Here is a 22,681-nt window from a genome sequence, read left to right as displayed (position 1 = left end):
GTGGTGTGGGCCCCCCAGGCACCCCGTCGACCTAAATCATCCACCTATTTATACATCTTCTCGGGAAAACCCTGGATAACCGAGCCTCCATCCACGAAAAGTTCCGTCGCGGCCGCCATCACAGAACCCATCTCGGGGGTTCTGAAGCTCTTCCCGGCACTCTGTCGGAGGGGGAAATCATCACCGGAGGCTTCTACATCGTCATGCCCGCCTACGAAGTGATGGGTGAGTAGTTCATCCCTGGACTATGGGTCCATAGCAGTAGCTAGATGGCTGTCTTCTCTACTTTGTGCTTCATGTATAGATCTTGTGAGCTGCCCTACATGATCAAGATCATCCTTATGTAATCCTATATGTTGTGTTTGTTGGGATCTGATGAATATTATATATTATGTTGAGATTGATTATATATTCATGTCATAGGTTATTTGTGCTCTTGCATGCTCTCTGTTGCTAGTAGAAACTCTGGCCAAGTGGACACTTGTGACTCCAAGAGGGGGTATTTAAACTCGATATTAGGTTCATGCCTCTAGTTTTCTCGGAGAGTGACAATAACTTCTAAGATTGTAGATGTGCTCTTGCTACTAGGGAGAAAACAACAATGTTTTATCCGAGGGTAATTCTATTGTTTACTTTACACACATTGCTTAATACGATAATCTGTTGCTTGCAACTTAATACTGAAAGGGGTTCGGACGATAGCCGGAAGGTGGATTATTAGTCATAGATGCAGTTGGATTACGGTCTATGTATTATGTTGTAATGCCCAATCAAATCTCATAGTCATGTAATTGCCCAGCTGTAATTTGCTCACCCAACATGCTATTTGTCTTTATGGAGAGACACCTCTAGTGAACTATGGACCCCGGTCCTATTATTTTACACTGATATAATCATCCTGCTATGTTTACTTACTTCAATTCTTGTTCTGATTACTTTCTGCAGATATCTCTTACCACTCGATACGTCTAATCCTTTGTATTCAGCAAACCAGTGAGATTGACAACCTCACTGCAAGTTGGGGCAAAGTACTTTGGTTGTGTTGTGTGCAGGTTCCACGTTGTTTCTAACGCCGGTAGTGCGCCCTGCCACTAGTCAGCTGGCAACACCTTTAGAAGTCACGCCTTTCTCCTACTGGTCGATTAAACCTAGGTTTTGTACTGAGGGAAAACTTGTTGATGTGCTCATCACACCTTCCTCTTGGGGTTTTCCAACCGCTTCCACAACAACTGCCAACAAGATTGTCTGGTGCCATCACCGGAGCACCATCAAGATTTTCTGGCGCCGTTGCCGGGGAGAAAGAGGATTTCTGCAAGCCATAGTGAGCATTCTATTAAGCCATGATGAGATGCTCACTGTCTGTTTGTGTTGTGATTTTGGTATGGGATTACTCCTACAAGAGTACCTCCATATAATCGGGCAAGAGGTACCCCGTTCGTGGTTCTCAGTGATACATGTATACTTACAATGACAAGAACTTATTTAGGACCTAAGTTGAATAACATGAGGTTTAGGTACTCGCATTCAAGGGGCATGAGATTTTCAACTTGTGATTTGCAAGCATATAGCTCATTTCTGACTCACATTAACTTTAACCATTCAAGATGCTTATGATAGGGGCAATGAGAGCTCAAAGCTAGTAAGTACCATACTTTTTGGAGGGTTTATAAAAATTGTTTATCTTGCTTAATTACTCTGCAAAGAGTCTCTCTTTTACTTTTATGTTGAGTCTTCGTCTTCTACTTTATGCACCAATTAAGAGAGCATAGTTGTCATTCTTAGTGCAATGTGCATAGTCCCAAAATTATTATTGATTGATTCATGATTGTGCTATTGTTTGTTCTTAAATTACTTGTATCTAGTCACCCTCTGAACTTTGAAGGTGTCCTAGCATTTATATTTTGCTATTCCATAAAGGACATGTTGATTACCACTTTGTTATGTTTACTCTATGCTCATAAACAAAACAGTTGCTTTCAATGCACTATTATTCATGATCCTTTGTTTGAGTTACATTTCATGTTATAAAATAGTTGCTAAGTTCTATTGAATTATATCTATCATGCCTATGTTTTGAGTAGTTAGATCCCAGCACACAATGCTTTACATGCTTGATCAAGATTGTGTTGGCTTCATATCACCTCAAAAATTAACTTTGTTATCACTTACCTACTCGAGGACGAGCAGGAGTTAAGCTTGGGGATGCTTGATATGTCTCAAACGTATCTATAATTTTTGATGATCCATGCTTGGTTTACACCAATTCATATATGATTTGCTTACACTTCGTTGCACTTTTACATGATTTCCGGCACCAACCTATTAACAAGATGCCATAGTGTCAGTTCCCTATTTTCTGTTGTTTTTGTGTTTCAGCAAAGTTGTACAGGAAATATTCTCGGAATTGGACGAAACAAAAGCCGGAGTCAATATTTTACCGAAACGAAGACGAAGTCCAGAGGGGGTCGAAGAGGCGCCACAGGGCAGCAAGACCACCCCATGGCGCGGCCCGGGTGTGGCCCGCGCCTAGGGGTGGTGTGGGCCCCCCCAGGCACCCCATCGACCTAAATCCTTGTTCTGTTTACTTACTGCAATTCTTGTTCTGATTACTTTCAGCAAACATCTATTTTCACTCGATATGTCTAATCATTCGTGTTTAGCAAACCAGTGAGATTGACAACCTCACTGCAATTAAACCTTGGTTTTATACTGAGGGAAAACTTGCTGATGTGCTCATCACACCTTCCTCTTGGGGTTTCCCAACCGCTTCCACAACAACTGCCAACAAGATTGTCTGGCGCCATCACCGGAGCACCATCAGAGGTGTTGAACTTGGTGCATTGCTCTTGGATCTGGCACCCTTTTGTGAGAAAGGCCTCACTATGAGCACTCATGAAAGTGTGATCACCCAAGTGCTTCTGCTCGTGGAAGTAGTTCTAAATATTCCTCCAAAATGTGACACCCTTTTGTTGGGTACCCCAAATTGGATCTTGTCCAATCTCCGGCAACGTGTCCCTAGACAACCTAGACAACATCGGCGTGTGGCCTGCCGACCGCGGAGGCTTGCACGCGAACAAGCCGCAACTCGTAGCGAGAGCGTTGGACAGCATCGGACCAATGACCAGAAGCACCACTTGGGTGGCCATGTGAAAGGACACAGATGTCGCCTAGAGGGGGGTGAATAGGCGGCTTAAAACTTTTACGAGATGGGCTTAACAAATGTGGAATAAAACTAGCGTTTACTTTGTCAAGTCCAAAGCCTATATACTATGGTTCACCTATGTGCTATAACAACTTATGCTAAGCAATACAAGCAACTATTTGATAGCAAGATATATAACTTCAAGCACGATGGCTATTACAAAGTAAAGTGCATAAGTAAAGAGCTCGAGTATAGAGATAACTGAGGCATGCGGGAGAAGATGATTTATCCCGAAGTTCACACTCTTGCGATTGTTAATGTCCGTTGGAGAGGTGCGGTGACTTAGTGCTCCCGAACGCCAAAAGAGGCCTCACCTTGAGGTGTGGTTGCTCGATGCACACCAACGCTACAAAGGCCTCACCCCAAGATGCGGTAGTCACACCACACACCGAGCGCCATGAAGGCCTCCTCACCTTATTTCCCGGTGACCCTTGCCACAAAGGCCTAGGTCACGATTCCACTAAGGGATTTCCTTCGAGGCGGAAACTAGGCCTTACACAAAGCTTGGGGCACACATCCACAACTTAATTGGAGGCTTCCAAGGAAGTCACCACAAAGGTCTAAAAGCCGTCTAGGGTTCCAAGAACCCAAGAGTAACAAGCTCCTCACTTTCACTTCCACGAATCACAGTGGAAAGCTCAAACCTATGCACCAAATGCAATGGCAAATCCTTCACTCCCAACTTCCATCAAAGCTACCAAAGCTTGTGGGGGAAGAAGAAGAGAGGAAGAACACATGAAATTCACAAAGAAATCCAAGATCAAGCTCTAGAGGATTCCACTCACAAAGAGAGGGATTTGATTGGTAGAAATGTATATCAAGACATCCTCTCTCGTTTTCCTCAAATGGGGGCAAAAATCATGGAGGGTTGAGAGATAGAGCAATGCTACTCAAGAATAACAATGGAGGAGAGAGAATATGAGTAGTAACCAGCCCAAGGAGGAAGAAGGTGGCCTTTTATTGGCCCCCCATGAAATATGGATGTTGGGACTATTCGGGCCAGAATATCCGGCCTAAGTGAGGGCCGAAAATTCCGGCCAGGCATGAAATTTCATGCCAAATTTACGGGGGGGGGGTGTCCAGGGGTCTGGACCCTTAAGTCCTTAGCCATTTTCAGGGGCCGGATATTCCTGCCTCGAAAAACTGGCAGCAACCGCAAAATGAGAAAGACCATAACTTGAGCATTCGAACTCCGATTTTGTTGATTTTGGACTCGTTTCAAAGCTAGTAACAAGCTCTACAAAATCATGCAAGGAACCATCATAGTATATCAAGATAGGATAGAAATAAATGATGAAAGTTTTGACATATCTAAAAATACATATCGGTAAAACCTCCAACCTCGAAAATGCAACAAGTTTCCCGTGAGAAAACCATTCTCGATTAACTAGAGGCTTTACATGAGAATAAGCAAAAGCTCTAAAACATCACATGGATAAGATCCAAATAACAACCAAAAAAGATGATGCAAGGATGCAAAGGTTTGAGCTCTCCGAAGGACACGATCGAGTTACTCACTCGAGAGCCCTCTTGATAGTACGACAACTAAACTATAAACCGGCCCCAACCACACCATGAGACCGGTAAGAAAGAAACCCTATCAAAAGCAAACCTTAACCTTACGCGTTCCTCTTGAGATCAATGATGACGATCTTGACCGCAACAAGATGGAACGCCTTTCTTGATAGAGCTTGCTTGATGAAGTCTTGTGGATTGCTCCCCATAATCCACCGTGGAAGAGCTTCTTCGGCGCATCTTCACATATCCATGATCACCATATGGATGGCAAGCTTCAAGCAAATGATCTCTTCGAGATGGCTCATCTTGAACTTGCACTTCATTTCTTCATTCTTCATCATGTTGATGTCTTGAAGTTAAACTTGAGGGCGCACTTCATCTTCATCTTCAAGACATACTTGACACTTGATATTCTTCATCAATTTCTTCTATTGCAACCTTGAAGCCAACATATGGTTCAAGCATTGCCTATGGACAATTCCTACAAATATAACTCAATGCAAACATTAGTCCATAGGGATTGTCATCAATTACCAAAACCACACATGGGGGCTCCATGCACTTTCACCATGTCATCGGCGTTAGCGCATGCCTGAACTTGGTCAGCATATGCCAAGGCTTTGGCCCAGCAGTGGTAAACTTGGTCTTCACGTTGCCTCTGCGATCACCTCGCTTCCTTGACTCCACCATCCTCTCCTCCGACATGAGCTCCTTCTTTGGCAACCGGTGGCGACAACAACTGTGGCCACAATGTTGGATTTGTGGTCGCGGTGGCAAGTGTGGCTTCCAGTATGGTCTCGGGCAAAGCGGGGGGCACATTGGTCTCCATGGATGGAACTAGGGCACGGGCGTGGTGGCGATGGAAGAGAGTGCGGAGGGAGAAGTGTGGCTGGTTAGCAGGCTGGGGTGGACAATTTGGAGTGAGATCAGGTGACATGCACCTTTTGCATGTCACCGTGTGACATGCGGCCTAAAGCCAAATTTAAATTTTGTGAAAAAATTTGAAAAAAATTATGCATGTTCACAGCACATATTAAGACAATCCCTAAAATTTTCAGATTAAAATTTGAAACATACATCGAGAAACAAAAAAGAGAAATCTGTCATGAATAGTTCCCGAATTCAAATCTGAGTTTCTATAGACTATTCACATCAAAGTTTCTCTTTTTTGTTTCTCGATGTATGTTTCGAATTTTGATCTGAAATTTTTTCGTAAAGTTTAAATTTGGTTTTAGACCGCATGTCACACGGTGACATGCAAAAGGTGCATGTCACCTGATCTCACTCCGGACAATTTGTGTTATGTTTGGTCCAAAACAGAAATGTCCACGGGGCATGGACTGTTTGCGGTTCGCTGTTAGACCGCAAGTACAACAACAGGCACAATATATCCATTTTGGGTGGCTCATTGGGAATGGCCTTAGTTCCATTTATTACCAAGAAGTGCTTCAAATATATGAAAATTGTTGGTATTAAATTAGCATCATTAGAAAGTATTTTTCAATACAAAAATTTTGTTGCTCAATTTTTTTAGTCAAAAATAGTCTTGGAATACGCATACACCTTGTTGAACAGAAGGAAATCTCGCAGGGGCAGAGGGGGTGGCAGCAATAATAAATAGTCCCCCCAATCCATAATAAATATCAATGTTTTAGTTCAGATTTAGATTAAATTGAACTAAAGCCGGGACACTTATATTATAGTCATTATATATGGGAGGGAGTAACAGTAACAGGTGGATCTTCTGATATCTTCCATCGATCGGGTGAAAAGACATGCAATTCCAATTAATGCACCTTTCATTTGTATCAAAAAATGACTTCTCAATCTACTTGTATGTAGACTGAAATTCTCGCATAAAAATGCATTTTCTGCACGGCGTGAGGCGAGGTGCATCACCTCAATCTACCATCCGATCTGTTCAGAGTCTCCCAACTAATGTCCTGGCCACATTCCTTGCAGCTTGTCGTGCATCCAGCTTTGGTGCCGTGGCTTCTTAGAGTCAGCAAGTGGTTAAGATTGCTGCATTTCTTCTGGTTATTCGAATTAGACTTTGGTAGCTGCGACTGGCGACTTCTTTTAGGTGGCGGGACGACGGTCTCTGTTGGCTTTCTCTCAGGATCATGTGCACCTTTCCTTGGCACAGCATCCAACTGCTGTGATTGTTTGAAACTTGACCAGGCCATATCTTGCTCTTCCTTGGTGAGTCTCTCCTCTTCATTTTCTTGCAGAAGAACTTCATGTTCGTGATAGCCCGCAATCCACCTACAAGTTTGAAGCACATATTAATCTTCCATCAGCTGCTTAGCACTTCAATACATTCATAGCAAGTAAATAACATATTAATGTTTTTAAAATAAGGCTACAGCCTACAGGCAATCATACTAAAGAAAATTACAAAGGTTACATGTTTGATTACTTCATGATTTCCAAATAGTATGCATTATATTATACATTTATGGCGTTATACTTATAGTTTTAACATTTATGACGTGATACTTATAGTTTTAACATTAATAGGTTATTAGGCCTTACCGAGGGTGATCACTAAGCAAGTTCAGCATGATCCCGTCCACGGGAAGTTCAGTGGTTTCACTGCTGATGGGCAGGGATAGCTTCTCCATTCCAACCTTAGTGTGATTAATTATGGTAGAATCGCTTCCACTCTGGTCCAGTAATTCATCATCACCAAATTCAAAAAGATGTAACATCTCTTCTTTGGAGATTGTTCTAGACACTTGCTGTCTATCAACCACTCTTGCTGCAAGCCCTTCTTTTGTCACCTACCAACCAAGAAATTCAAATTGAGAAGATTCCAAATAAGTTGATTTGCTATGCAATTTAGTTCAAACTCAGGACCCCAAACCAGGAAGGCAAATGTAAACTTACCTGCCGCTTATATATTTTCTCTTCCATTGTTCCATGAGCCATTAGGCGGTAAGCATACACAGGTTTGACCTGGCCATACCTGGATATGAAAATATAATCAAATAAAAATATAATCACATAAAAATACAAATGCTGTATGAATGATGCTACTAGTTCTGACCTCCAAACCCGATAAATAGCTTGCAGATCGTGTGTTGGATTCCATGAACCGTCCAGAAGGACCACACGGTTTGCTGCATGAAGGTTGATGCCCAGAGATCCAGCTCGAGTAGATATCAATGTGCATTTCACTCTTGTGTTCGCAGGGTCATTAAATCTCTCTACAAGGTTCTGCCGCTCGGAAGATGGAGTGCTCCCATCAAGCCTGTATGGCACAGTAAAAAGACATGGTATTTAGAGAACTGAATACTGATGATACAATCATTGCATAATAAGATGCTCAAAGTAGCAATCGTTTTTGCATAATTAGATTATTATATACACTAGCCTTGTAAACTACATGCTGGAAATAAAGTCATAATCTTAGCAGAAATAGTATAAAAAAGGCTGTAATGTGAACCAAAATGGTCCAAAAGCTTGTTTCAGCACAGTATGTCATGATAGGTTGCAAGCTGCAGCTGAACTACCTAAAGTCAGTTTGTATGGGCACCAGCAGCAAGCCTGGCACATTTGAATGAGGATCTTCTCAAATAAATTTTGTATCTGAAACATCTCCATACCTATATATACTTTGGACAAAGAGTCAAGCAGGCACTAGCTAGTCTAGTCCATCTCTATTCTGGCCAAAAGCTTAGAACTCACCACCTAAGCTTCTTGCAGAATTGCTTAATTTGATAAAATTTGAATGCATAACACAGCAATTTTGCGGCCAAAAAGAACACAAGGCGCATGTATGTATTTGCCACCATGATAAAGCCATGCAGGTCACTACGACAAGGTACAAGCCATGCAGGTCCCGCCTTCCCAAATAACGTTGTGTAATTTTAGTCAAAGTAAAAATTTGTAAAGTTTGACTAGGAAATTATCAAACTTTACAAAGTTTTGACTTTGACAAAAAATCATAGGCAACAAAATTTGAGGAGGGAGTATTTGTTAGTTCACTAGAATAAGTCTCATAACTGTGGTAGACACTTCCATACAGGTCCAGCATCTTCAATTGTCCACGACAAAATTTTGTTATTAATCCACAAAAAGACAAAGTGATGACGAAAAAATTATAGACAATATGGCAACACGACTGATTCCACTTTTTTTTTATCTTACACGCATGTCAAAACCACGAAGCAAAGCAACAAAAAAAAATGGAACTTCCAAATCCACACCAATAGTTGTAAGGTTCATTGTGGGCAAAAGAAATGCAGTCAAAAATGAAAGTATACCTGTACCAGTCCTTGCCCTGCTTCCAGTATTTGCCTTCTTTTCCTTTAATTTGCAACTTAGATAGATAAAATTCAACCAAATCCAGAGTGGTCAAGCTCTGGCTGAACACTAATGCCTTGTCACCTAATTCATAACAACTTGCCAGTACATCAAGGAGCAAGACCATTTTGCCACTGTAATCTGCTTCCTTGTAAGTACCTTCATCTATAAGGTTCTCCCACCAGTTACTTTCCTACAAGAAATGGAAGCACATTAACAAGGAGGTGGGTGGAAAATATTACTCCCTCCGTCTTATGAAACTTGTCTGAGATTTGTTAAAACTTAGATTTATCTAGATGCTATTTAGTTTCTAGATACATCTAAATTTAGATAAATCTCAGACAACTTTCATGAGACAGGAGTACAACACCAAGGGGTTCATTCGATGTGTATGTTTCAATTAATCAGCCATTGTGGTGCATATAGAGTTATAGACCATATTAATAAACAGAAACCAAGTACACAGCTGGAAAGCATAAATAATTGAATAGTATGCGCAATAGAAAAGATCGTGACAGTTTAATTTATGCAATACTGTTAATTGGAAGTTTCAAACAATTAACATTTATAGTCAAATATGTACCTCGTTCACAAAGTCGATTTTCGTTGACTGCTGATCAGTTCTAATCTTCTGTTTATTATCTGTGAAATTACCAAAACAGTTCAAACCAGGTGTAAATTTCACAAGAGAACAACAGGAGAAATATATCAGAGGAGCCAGCTTGGGGACAAAACAAGTCTCTTCAAAAATAAAAATAATATATTGTTTCTTTACCAAACTTTGAAGTGCATCGTCACAAAGGATGGGGTTTTAAACTAGATAACATATTACCTCCGTTTAGCAATTGACTTTCAGTATTATGATTATCATCACTAGAACTCTCGTCCGTAAGAAAGTTCTCAACAGCATCTTCTCGGCGTACACTTTCTCTCTGCTCTTTAGCCATCTGGAGAAGGCCAGGATGGTTCCAGATCTACACTTGAACATATTGTCGAGCATAAGGAACAAGAACATAAAGAAATATGATTATGCTACAACACAATAAAAACGTATTAGCCCCAACTGATAAGACCAGACAACATTCTATCTTGTTTTTGCTAACAAAATGCTGGTTCAAATTTGTCATACCTGGGCAAGCTTTTGGTACTTGGCAAAGAATCCACTGTGCTTAAAAGGTTTTTCTGAAGAAGCGCTACTTGAGAAACCATGCACATCCAAGAATCTTCTGTATAGCTTTCTTTGCAGTGGAGAGAGCTTTACAGTGATGACAAAAACCTTCTTTGGTGGTAGATCATTCTTCACCACATTCATGTCCATTCGTTGGACAAAGCCTTTCAGCTGTTCATACAAAATGTGTGACCGTTGGTTCATGATCTTGACATCATCTGATGTAGAATTTGTGTGCTGCCCATTTTCAATTGGGTTCTGGAACCTGACAGAGCAAAATACTGGAAATTCATGGCCATTTTCCTAAGGTCAAAAACATCAAGGTGCCATGGCAACTGAGCATTCCATTACCTGTTGCGGAATTCATGGCTGCTTCCAAGAAAGCCTTCCCTGACAAAATCAACCATCTGTTCACAGGATGAAACCAAAAGCAATTAGCACTAGTGCTATTAGACATCAAATACTGGAAATAAAACTGTATATGGTGAAGTTCAAAGTTCCTTACACAGTAATATTCCATTAAATTATTCTGCAATGGGGATCCAGTTAACGCAATTCTTCTTTGTGTCCTTACTTGTTTTAGAGCGTGCGTAATGTCAGCCTTCCTATTTTTTATCATATGTGCTTCATCACATACAAGAATATCTGGCCCACACTGATAGTGACATAAGTAAATGAACTGTATCAAAACCCACAGCTAAATAAAATCATTGAAAACCATAATACATGCACGAACATCGACAAGCTACTATATACTTCCACAAAGAACAGCATTCGAAACCTCACTACATAGCGACAGAAAGAATGAAAAAATATCATGTTTGCTCAATGAACCTGGAAAAGCTTATGAGCTGCCATAAAATAAAAGCTTGCAACAAAAATACACACAGCCCATAATATCACCTGCAAAGCATTCGAAATCTCATCTGCGGTATCTTTTTCCCTGGCATGTCTTCCAAGAGATAAGTTTCTGAAGGATGAATAACCAATGAGAAGCACTCCACCTTTTGCTCGCCACTTGTTTAGTAAATATAGTCTTTTTACCCTGCATAAACAAATGTTAGCGAGGAAATGCATTGTTCCATGCTAATTTAAATATTTACTACAGAAACATCACAAACATAGTGAGATCACACTCAACTGAAGGGGCACTATGTTTCACAAAAACTGCACAACTTAAAGTCTAGGAACAGAACTTCACCAGCCCATGTTTCAAAACTTAGGAAAAGCACAGAGTCACAGAAGCACAAAATCTCAGCCTATCACAAAATATAAACCACCAACCAAGTTCCATCTTCCAATCAATGTACCGATAGCAGTAGTAGTTTTAACATGACTGATTGCCCTGTTCAGTGTTCTCTTTAGGCCTCACAAGGCAAGATTTCTTCTAAAGCTAGCACAAGCTAAATTTTCATACCAATTGCAGTAGAGCCCATCAGGCTTTACAAGTTAGTATTGTTGGCACCAGATGCGCTCTAAGGTTTACACTGGATAAATAAAGTTAACCACATGTAAGAGTGAAACAAAGGACAACATTATCACAAAAAATTATCTGTACCTTGGCACGTCTTCCAGCATATACACACGAAGAGGCTTTAGTTCTGCCGGATGCCACTTGGTGAACTCTTTCTTCCAATTATGCAGAACATTAACAGGGGTAACTATAAGTGCTGTTCGAAATCCCAACTGAGTACATCTCATAACCACATACAGGAACGTAATAACCTGCAAAGTGCAAATGCATAAATATACATATCCAATACTATATCTCATGTAATGGGGGCAGAATCAGGCCACACCAAATGGTTAAAAGGCATACTGTAGAATAGCTCCCAGCACATAATTTGATCGCCATTCAAATGTTATGATGTAAGTAAATTATAATGAAACTAACAAGATAAAATATGACAGAGACCTGAAAAGTTTTCCCAAGCCCCATATTATGTGCCAAAATGCACCCAAAACCTTTATCCCCGGATTTGACTGTTCTGACAGACTGGATAACATTTTCCCACATAAATTTTATTCCTGATACCTGAAATATAAAAATGCAATGAGTCAGATAAGAGGCCATGTGGCAGTACTGGTATAGGTCATGGCTGGTAGTCAAGTGACATGGTGCCACCTAGGAAGCAATTACAGTCAATGAATTTTAATAACCATTTAGAAAATAAGTTAGCAAAGGTAGGGAACACATCCTGTCCTTATTTGACCAGGATTTCTATTTGTGCATCACTATTCGAACACATTATAAGTCAGCATATCATTTTGACACAGGCTTTCACATATCAAATTTTTTTGATGTAACCATATATTACATTAGACAATCTGTTTACAGAGATTACACATATGGTCACCACACAAGACAAACATTTGTGTCAAGCAACTTTGCACAAGGAAGCCCACAAGAAGTAAAACTACAAGTTCACATATCAAATTTAATTGCAATGATGAATGTGCACCCGCAGGGTTTACTGGGTATATTTCACGAACAAACCTGATGAAGCTTTAGTTTAGCAGATACGCTGCTTGGAATTCTAACAGGTTCCTCGTCTTCCTCCCTGGCAACATTGACTATATGGCCATCCCCGGCATCCTGTAGAAAGACTTCTGATAGAGCTCCAGAGGAAGTTCCAGTGTTGCCACTCCTTAACTTGCTGGCAGACTGCTCATGCATGGACTTCACATGTTCTTGTCTAGCCTATAAAAGAATATACAGATTACAACCTGAAGAGCTTAAAAAAAAGTATGATATTTAGAAAAAAATAGTGCACGACATAAAAGACTGCACACCTTCTCCATTGCTATTTTGCGCTTTGTTTCCTCCCCAAGTTCTGTATCATCCATGATTCTTCTTATCTTCTTTTTTCTTTTGTGCTTGCTGACCACATTTTACACATTCAAACAGATCGGGAAAATCTTCAGCATTTTTTCAATATTGTGTGATGTACTACCTCCGCTCCTAAAATAAGATGTTTTGGTAGGCTAAAATAGCCTACGAAAGCGTCTTACATTGTGGAACAGAGGTAATATAATATAATGGTGAGTAGTCATATAATGGTAAAAGCACAACATAGCATACCTAACAGGGTCAATGTTTTTGGTTCCAGAAGTATTGTCACTCTCAGGATCAGAAGATTCAACATCACCACTCAGGGCCTTATCACATTCAGATATTAAGTGTTCCAGTTGCCTGGGTTGGCAGCAGCAACACTGCCAACCCACGACTTTAGCTTCTGATAAGCATTCCTCACCAAAATTCTTTGATAAGCATTTTGTACAAAATAGCATCTTACAGGAACTGCAACTTTGAAGTTCTTCACACTGAACACACCAGGTGCAATAACCACCGGATACAGGACCCTGCAATAAAAACAAATAGCACAGCTAAGAAGATTACAAACGCGTTGTTCATCCGCAAATTGCATTCACGTTATTTAAAAGCAGTTCAAACTATAGACAAAGAGGGTTAGTATTCACCTCAAGACGATTCTTCTCTATCACCAGAAATCTGCAAGACCCGCAAACAATAACATCTAGTACTGGGTGACGATGCACATCAGAGGCATTCAACATTTCGGTGCAAATTGTACACTTGAAAGCCTTAGGTAAATCTATATCACTAAGCTTAGGACTTTGTGACGGGATGAGATCAAGATCAATAATGTCAACCCCATTTTCAAGTTCTGCTGAACTATGCTCACTGTCTTTGATACGCAAAGCTAGCTTGCTATCTATCAGCATGTCATCGTCACTCTCTATTACTACAGTTTTCGACCTCTTGTGGTCAAGATCAGCATCATCTTCACGTGTGCGCTTCAGCAGCTCACCAGAAACTTCATTTTTATCAGTTTTGTGATTTTCAGGTAATGGGGGCGGCTCAGAGCATACATTTGATGATGAGGCCAAATCAATGTTGTCCTGCATGAATGTAAAGCAGAGCACACAAGAAAACCGAACAAATCAAGCTGAGTAAGAAACAAGCTGGTATCACACCAAATACTAACATGAACAGTAGTTACCTTACACAAGCCTCTTGTCCTTTTTTTCATATGACGCCGCAGGCGTTTCATTGTCTTTGCATCATCTTCTTCTCTAACCTACACAAGGTATTTTAGTAATATTTAATAACATGCAGTGAAACATATCAGCAAGTCTTGGCTGTTTAACATGCCATATGCCAGACGTACTGCAACTGAATCAGAGAATCGTCATGACCACATAGGTACTGAGTGGTGTTTAAGAAAAACAACATAGGTACTGAGTGGTGTTTAAGAAAAACAACATAGGTATTGGGTGCAATAATGAAACATCAGGAATGGCTTGCCGAAGTGTCAGGTTTACATGTGAACATGCAGAGAAGCCACGCGACTTGTATTCGCTGTGATTAAGCAACTGATGACTTGGTGGCTAATCACTTCGGTTGCATTCAGACAAAGTTTCCCATCACCTACCTCAGCCTCCCTCTTACCACGGCTAATCACTTTGGCTGCATTCAGACAAAGTTTCCCATCACCTACCTCAGCCTCCCTCTAACCATGGCTCCCCTCCGTCGAGCAAATGTTTTGCCCCTTATTGATAAGGCTTTAAGGAAATAAAAGGATGGAAACCCAAATTCCTGATGACAAGTGGCAGACTCACTCTCACTCATTCGGTATTGATGGTGTTGCCCCTGCATCTACTTGCCGTCTTACCTCAATGGGCTCTTGTCTCTTGACATTATCAATCGACACTGCTGTGGTTTTGTTTGGAAAAGAGAAGACGTGAATGGTGGCCATTGTCTCCTGCCTTGGTCCGGAGTGTGCCAGCCAACGCAGAACGGCGGTCTGGGCGTACTCAATCCGCGGCTGTTTGGCACTGCGCTCCGCTGCCGTTGGCCCTGGCTTGGGTGGGCACCAGAGGCACAGCCATGGTCCCTTATCCCTGTAAAAGACGATCATGACGTATCTGAGCTCTTCAAAGCCGGCAGTTTCATCCGGCTAGGTGATGGTATGCATGCAAAATTTTGCACAGATGCCTGGCTCCCTGGGGAACGGTCGGTTCAGGACACCGTCCCCATTCTCTTCTCCTATGCCCGTAACTCTGACATCAGTCGCTGCGCCGTGAACAATTACAGATGGGTCAGAGACTTGTCTGGAGGCCTGTCTTCTCAGGCTCTAGTGCAGTACATCCAGCTTTGGGACATGATCAAGGCCGTCGTCCTCACGGAAAGGAAACCTGAGTACCTAACAACACTATATGGCGGTACTCTCCTGACGGCAACCTCTCCGTCAACTCAGCTTATCGATTGTTCTTCATGGCCAAAACTCGTTTCGCTTGCGCCAAACCGATATAGAAATAAAAGGCTCCAATGAAGTGCAATTTTTCATTTGGTTAGCGGTGCACAAACACTGTCTCGGCGCCAATAATCTAGCTCCAAGAGGCTGGCCTCACAGGCGGCTAACGAGGACTGCACTCACCTGTTTGTTCATGCCGTTTTACGCAGTCTGGTGCCAGGTTCGCACATGGTCCAGGGCTGACTTCCCAATACTGAGCGAAGCTTTCCAGAGTACTGAAGACTGGTGGATCTGGGCCAGAAAGAGGGTGCCCAAGAACCTATGTCACGATTTTGACACCAATTCCATCCTGGTGCATTGGGGGATTTGGAAGCAGCGAAAGGCTCGAATTTTTCAGCAGGAGGTTAGCATGGTGGATCGCATCTTCGAGCTTATAACAAAGGACATACGCTCTTGGAGAGCAGCTGGTTGCGTCATCGCCTTCTAAGTATCCTTAGGTCTTAAGAGTCGGGGCCTTTTACGTGAGCCTGTGGTGTCCTGTGGTGCTGTACTTAGTTTTAGTTCCTTTGTTTTGTTTTTTCGGCAACCTCAGCCAAAACCCTGCAATCTTGTAAAAGAAACCTTCCTTTCTATCTTAATGAAGTTTGGCCTAAGGCCCTTCAATCAAAACATCGGGAGTGGTGGACAGATACAAGGATTAAAAGCACCTTGGATGCATTACAATCAGAATTTTACCAGAGTAGACATGTAACTATAAACATCATTTGGATTTTTAAAATTTTCTGTCTATCATGAACATGACAAGCAACCTTATGATACAAGGAGAAACTAGTATGCAATAAAATGAAAAAGAGCACACACACTCACTAAAATTATTGTAAAATGCTTAAGCAGATATGTAAGAACAGGAACATGAGCACCCATGATCAGCACAAAGAAGGGTGGTACCTTTGCACTGCTAGCTAATTATGAATTACTGTAAAAGTGGTTTCAACTGACCTTTCTATATTTTTTCCTCTGTTCTTCAGAAAGCTCCATTTCATCAACGCCTTTTATGTCATCAACAACACCCTCAACTTCTGCTAACTCCTCCACCTATAAACAGTAATTGGAACTTTAGCTGAGCAAATTCCATGGAGAAAACATATAAAATATGTGCAAGTTCGGATGATGAACTGCCAAGGGGCCATTTACTCAGAAGAATATAAAGATGGGACTGAAATCAAACAAAACTTATCTGTTACTAAAACTAAAGAAGAATGCAGAAAAAAATAAAAGCTAATGTCGCACTAACTTCCACCGTATAAGCCATTTTATTTCTAGAACTTCAGTAAAACCTAAACAAACAATGCATATGAAGAATTTATGAGGCAAAGATTCTAAAATAGCCAGAATACTCTGACAGCTGTACTGTTCACTCGACAGGTTTCAAGATATCTCATTAATACATTCAAGATAAGTTTTGTGTGACATTAATACATTCAAGATAGCCAGAATACATGTTTTTCTTCTCTAAAATAGTCAGAATACTCTGACAGGTGTACTGAATGTCACACAAGGGGAAAGATGCAACGATGTGTAGATTGAGAAAATTTATTGAAGTAACAAATGCATGACGGAGGCATTCATGAAGGTTCACATATTTCTTGGATGTTTTCAGTTTTGAAAGAGCTGATGGTGATATATGTATCAGTTAATCAATACACATACACTCCATATACTAAAAACCTGCCCACAGCCTTGAACACAACTCCTTTGACCCTTACCCCCCTTGCAAACCAAAATAAATTTCTTGAAGTCAAATAATTTGAACCGGAAGGAGTAGAATGTCAGTGAAAACTAAAAAGGCACAAAGTTATTGATATGCTGTCGACAACATAGCTCCAACCTTGCTTTCGTGAGACCAATCTGGAAACCTTTTGAACACGTGAGTACAAAAAGGTAGGCAAAACGTGCAAAACGTGGCCGGATGCACAACGGGGTGGTACATTGTTAAACAGAAGGAATAATAAGCTGGATGCAAGGTATATGTTATTGGTCTTAATTCTAATCTAATTATTTGACCTGGTATTTCAACAATAAGATTCCACACAAAAATACAATAGGTTATACTAAATCACAGACACTTATTATGTACTGGAGGGAGTAGTACAGTTTAATGTAGAATTTGAGATTTTACTGAAGGAGGGTATGAAGCTAATAAAAATACAATCGTGACATGCCACAATTAAATCAACAGTTAATCAGTTAAAGGTGGCACCTCATCAACTCCTGGAAATTGGAGACCTAAGGCGGCAGCTTCCTGGGGAGTACTGGCCAGATAAACTGATGCCCAGTTACTACTTCCAAAAGAACTTTTGGTACACTTCTTTGAATTAATAAGCTCATTGAATGAATTCCAACTTTTCTCATGGCACTGTACATGATTATCATCCCCAACAGGAACTTTTCCGGCAAGAAAGCCACTAGCACCTTCCTCCAGAAGCCTTCCGTGTTTTCTGATTAAAGAAAGCAGGTAAAAGCTCAGACTAGAAAAACAAAACAAAGGAGTAACCAACTTCTGGCCGTAAAATACCTCCTTACAGGTCTACAAGACTGAAGGTATTCATCAGCTATTCTGATTGACTTGTTAGCTTCTTCAGAAACTTGAGAACCAGCCCAATGAGTCCTATTTTTCCATGCTTCAGTTTCACAAACATTTGGGGCTTCACTTTCTATTGATTTATATAGGCTGGGAAGTTCAACACCAGCAGCATCAAGTTGTTCCTGTAGTTAAAATTGCAATTTAGTACCTAGGGATAATTAAATAAACACATATCAAAGAAAATGGAAGTAAAAAAACACGCCTAAAATTGCTTTCAGAAATTAAAACTCAATATAATATGATTAGACTTATGATACATTTGGCACTAGGCCATTAGACCTATGATGGAATAACTTTAAGAGTAATCATTTTCTACTATGTCTTAGCAAGGTTGCAAACTCCAACTGATCTAATTCAAGGACTAAACTTCCATCGTTAATATAGCGAAACAATAGATGTGCGTAGAAACAATCAATATTAATATGAACAATTAATGAAACAAGTTTCTGTTTATATAAATAATTGGCACAGGCATTCAAGACATGCATCTGATAACATGGAGATGGCAGCAGAAATCAATATGGCACTGAGATACAATTAATCACTGGTTCTGTTTAATGGACAGAAAAAAAAAACTCTTTCGAGCAAAATCATACCAGCAGATCAGCAGTGCGGATCTCCAAGTCGTCAAGTTCAGTTGACCATGCCTTCTTGAATTGCTCCATCTCAATTGATACAGCTAAATCCAACTATTTAAAGTATAATTATATCAGTGCCGAGAAACTGAAAGTTAACAAATTATAACTTGAAATAAAATGTACAGATATTCACAAACCGCATCTCCTTGGAGCCTCTCGGATAACTCCAATCTTACTTCAGCTTCAACTTTTTCCAGTGACTCCTTTTCAAGTGATTCTTGCGCTTGAGCTGCCTAAGTGTTACCGAAGAACACAATGAATGAAATTAGACATGCTCAGAAACAAGGTGTATATTAAACAGCGGAGTTATAAGGATTACTTTGCTCTCAACATCAAGGAATTCAGCAACTAATTCTTCAACTTCTTCCTCAGGTAAAGACACCTGTTGGAAAATCAATTTTCAGAGAACAAATAACCAAAATACGCAAAAAAAATGTGTGAACTACACACATCAAAATTCCAGATTGCAAAGTAGAACAGATACGAGTAACATAAGTCGAACCCATCAGTGTTTCAGTCTGTGCAGCCAATCGATTGCCACAAGTGAATTGATTAACAAGAGAATCCAAAGTAGCATAACAAATGTGCTAAATAGATACATAAAAGAATCATAGAAATGTTGAACTGCAGTATATATGATAAGCTAAGATTGATAAGTAGTCTAGCAAACATTAATGTGATCTAAAACTAAGGGGAACAAGGATAGCGGAAAGCATATCAAGCAAACAATAGAAAATACTGAAGGGTGCAGCAAACATACGTTTTGTAGGGAAATGGTGAACATACTTTTTTACTTTGATTGAAAAGTTCTGATCTCATAATTGAACATGTTAAACTTTAAAAGTTTGACAGCCATTAATTAGATAATTAAATGCACAAACCTCAGTGTCTTTCTCAGCATCAGACTCTGAAGTTTGTTCATTCTCTGATTCGCGGAGATAGAAACCATACAAGTCACTGTCCGAATCATCATCGGTACTAGTGGATTCTTCTTCAAGCACAGTACTATCCGTATTCCCACATTTATGCTTGTTGTGGTCCTCAAGGGCACCTTCTCTGATGCTAGTTTGCACTCCAACTTTATTTCCATCCCCTTCAGATTCAATAATTATGACATCATCTCCTGGCTGTCCATTCGAGTGAACAGGTTCCATTTTTTCTAACTGGGCACCAGATGATTTTGCATTAATATCCATAGCATTAGTCGCTGCTACAGAAACATATGAGGCTCCATCCTGCATACATAAACCGTTGTCTGCAAAATACAACAAATACAAAACAATATTTGAATATGAATGTACATACGTTCAAGCAAAAAAGAGTGGTAAATGCCATGTGTTCTTGTGCATTCGTGAATAACAGTTAACATTACTATGGGTTGCTTGATTCTAAGGGGTAACCTGACCAACAGCCTATTTTTCCGATGAACGCATATACATTACCAGCTCAAAATGCAGATACTTGTTTGCAGAACTAAATGAAAGCACATCATCTACTGTTGTTCACTTTCATTACAAAATTTTAAAAGCAGTCCAGATACAAGAATGTACGCAGCTGTCAATGAAACTGCATAACATATAACTTCACCTACAACTACAAAAGGCACATAATTATATTTTGAGGCAAAACAAAGCAAGAAACCTGAACTTGATTAATTTTGATTGTTTGAAAATGCGCTAGCATCCGCACCGAATCTTGTTCCCAGCACAAGAGAAATAATATTGCAGGACAATGCATGCCATGTAATGAAGAGCCCAACACTTTTCGCAAAAAATAAAAGGAGAGCCTAAGACAGCAACATCCGAGGAATATGGCACATCATGAACTGACTACATCAGTGCACGAACGTTTGCAGCCCATGCCATTGCCGATGGGCGCTGTGACACGTCACTAAGCCCTAAATAACGTCTCAAATGCACATCAGCAGACTTGCCGTAATTATCACAGAGCACTTGAGCATTACGCGACAACCCACCCCCAGAAAATCCGGCGCCGCCAAAACATGAATCCAATCTACACACAAAACGCCGAAAAAAGCACGAGCACAAAACAAAGGAATAATCTCTCGATCCCGAGGGGCATATCCCCCAAAAAAAACGATCGCATTCCGCCACAATTCCAACAGGGCACAGGCCGCCGCTTCGTCGGAGCCGGCCGAGAGCAAAGCAGGACGGTCGATCCCCTTATTTACTTCGATCACGGAACACCTACGGCAAAGCACGGCGGAGCAGAGCGAAAGCCAATCGCGCGGAGGAGAAGGAGAGGTGGCGAAGATTACCTCAGAACAACGCGCGCACGCAGGGGCCTCCCCGGGCTAGGGTTTTCGTGGACCTCTGCGGCCAACCCGACGAGGTGGGGCGGGAGGCGGGCAATGGGGGCGCGCGGTTTTTTGTGGGGAAAGCAGAGCAGAGGGGGAAGATGGGAGAAATTGGGCGAAAATGGTGGGGGAAAAAGGAAGGTTTCTTCACTTGACAGCAATCGAAATAATCCACCGCCAGTCTGACCGTCGCCTTCTTTTCAACTCCCCTTCTTAATTAATGGTCAAGAAAAAATAGGACTCCCTCCTCTTTCCTTCCTGCGTACTCTACTCTACCCAACGCGACAACGGACACACATGTCCTCTCCCTCCACACCGCTGTAGCTCATCTCGATTTTTGTGAAGATTTTGAATTTTGAATCTACAATCGTGATGGGATCGGTGAGAATATGAACGTCACCCGTCCTTTCTTATATAGGATCAGGCTACACTGATGAGTTCAAAACTTTGCAACGAGTATAGTAGAAACTAATATGTATATAGATTTAAACTACGGGATTACCTGTTTTGCCAAAGGGTAGGTTTAGAGCCGAAGCGGAGTCAATGTGAACTTGTTATACTTCTCTTGAATCAGTTACTATTGGAGCAGCAATGGATCTACAACAAGGATCCCTCGGTAAATTGCTAGATCCAAATAGATGACTCCGACACGGAAGGGGTGGCGGCTAGGGTTTCAAAAAACTTAAAATTATGTCTTAACCCTAAACCCTAGAGTGTCGTGTCGCCTTATATAGGCGATTTTATAATGGACTCCACTTTTTTGTGTGAGAAACAATGGGCTTTTACGTTATAGGCCCATTATGACTCCCACTATTTAGATGGCCCATTGTGTTGCTTAAGTTGTTTTTTTCATTTGCTTGCCCGGGATGGGGGATCTTTCGTGAATAAATCAACGTCACTGCTATAACAAGATCTTATAGGAAGGTCCCTAACAAGTTGAAGATGGTTATGTACAATTCTCCTTCTACGGTTGGTAGCCGGATTGTGAGATTCACATCCTTTTAATCATACGTATCCCTCTCTTCAAAAGATGGAGAACCCGTAAAGTTGTATTTGACAAGGTTCTTTTTCTCGACATTATACATTTAAATAGTATGCAAGTTAATTTGAGATAGAAATATAATTTAAGGATGATATATAGTGAATTAACCTTAGAAAGAAAGACTTAAGTCAAATGGAGCAATTTCTATGTATGCAGGTAGTTTTGGCCTATAAAGGCATCTCCATCGACTCATAAGAGTATCCTGTTGTTGTCCATATCATCTAGAGAAAGAAATATATTTTTTTACATGGTTAGTCGTGCCTTAATGTCTTCTTGTAGTAATTTGTGTCCACAACAATACATAAATAAAATGGGACATCAATATTAAAAAAGAACATGCGAGATCTAGTTTAGCCGGAAAATTGTCTTCTATTATGTATTAAGGAGCTATTCCTTCATCAAAGCAAGCAAAAATCTTTTTATGTATCTTCTAAGTTAGCTAAAAGCCTAGGTGATATGTCTAATATAATGTCAACATTATCCATCTTATGTTGTTGCAACTTAAGGTCGCGTTAAGAATACTTGAAGTATGGAACAAATAAATTGAGGCAATGTAAATTAGGTCATT

General features: G+C 40.6%; 1 protein-coding gene across 1 annotated transcript; it reads right to left on the bottom strand.

Annotated features, from left to right (window-relative positions):
• Nucleotides 1-6,412: 6,412 nt before the first annotated feature.
• Nucleotides 6,413-21,189, bottom strand: LOC124650648 (protein CHROMATIN REMODELING 20). The gene is made up of 26 exons (XM_047190163.1): nucleotides 21,033-21,189; nucleotides 19,636-20,009; nucleotides 19,074-19,136; nucleotides 18,892-18,987; nucleotides 18,713-18,805; nucleotides 18,048-18,238; nucleotides 17,733-17,970; nucleotides 16,472-16,567; nucleotides 14,219-14,296; nucleotides 13,677-14,117; nucleotides 13,279-13,559; nucleotides 12,990-13,077; nucleotides 12,694-12,897; nucleotides 12,112-12,231; nucleotides 11,755-11,921; nucleotides 11,100-11,241; nucleotides 10,702-10,851; nucleotides 10,548-10,603; nucleotides 10,158-10,461; nucleotides 9,861-10,002; nucleotides 9,612-9,670; nucleotides 8,989-9,221; nucleotides 7,770-7,973; nucleotides 7,610-7,688; nucleotides 7,256-7,503; nucleotides 6,413-6,985 (listed from the first exon to the last, which is right to left on the bottom strand). Exons 2-26 carry the CDS (start codon nucleotides 19,993-19,995, stop codon nucleotides 6,616-6,618), a joined length of 4,503 nt encoding a protein of 1,500 aa, XP_047046119.1. The 5' UTR covers nucleotides 19,996-20,009; nucleotides 21,033-21,189; the 3' UTR covers nucleotides 6,413-6,615.
• Between the last annotated feature and the right edge of the window lie 1,492 nt (nucleotides 21,190-22,681).

Source organism: Lolium rigidum, chromosome 4, assembly GCF_022539505.1.
Source record: "Lolium rigidum isolate FL_2022 chromosome 4, APGP_CSIRO_Lrig_0.1, whole genome shotgun sequence".
In the NCBI taxonomy this organism is placed as follows: domain Eukaryota; kingdom Viridiplantae; phylum Streptophyta; class Magnoliopsida; order Poales; family Poaceae; genus Lolium; species Lolium rigidum.
The sequence above is the reverse complement of the archived record's forward strand: the minus strand, read 5'-3'. Positions and strand labels throughout refer to the sequence as shown.

Bases quoted from the DNA above. Each gene is read 5' to 3' on its own strand.
- LOC124650648 (XM_047190163.1), bottom strand. From the start codon at position 19,995: ATGCAGGATGGAGCCTCATATGTTTCTGTAGCAGCGACTAATGCTATG. The intron at 7,974-8,988 runs GTATACTTTCAT...TGTGCCATACAG, and splicing joins CAGGGCAAGGACTGGTACAG to GCTTGATGGGAGCACTCCAT. The intron at 7,504-7,609 runs GTAAGTTTACAT...CTTGGTTGGTAG, and splicing joins AGAAAATATATAAGCGGCAG to GTGACAAAAGAAGGGCTTGC.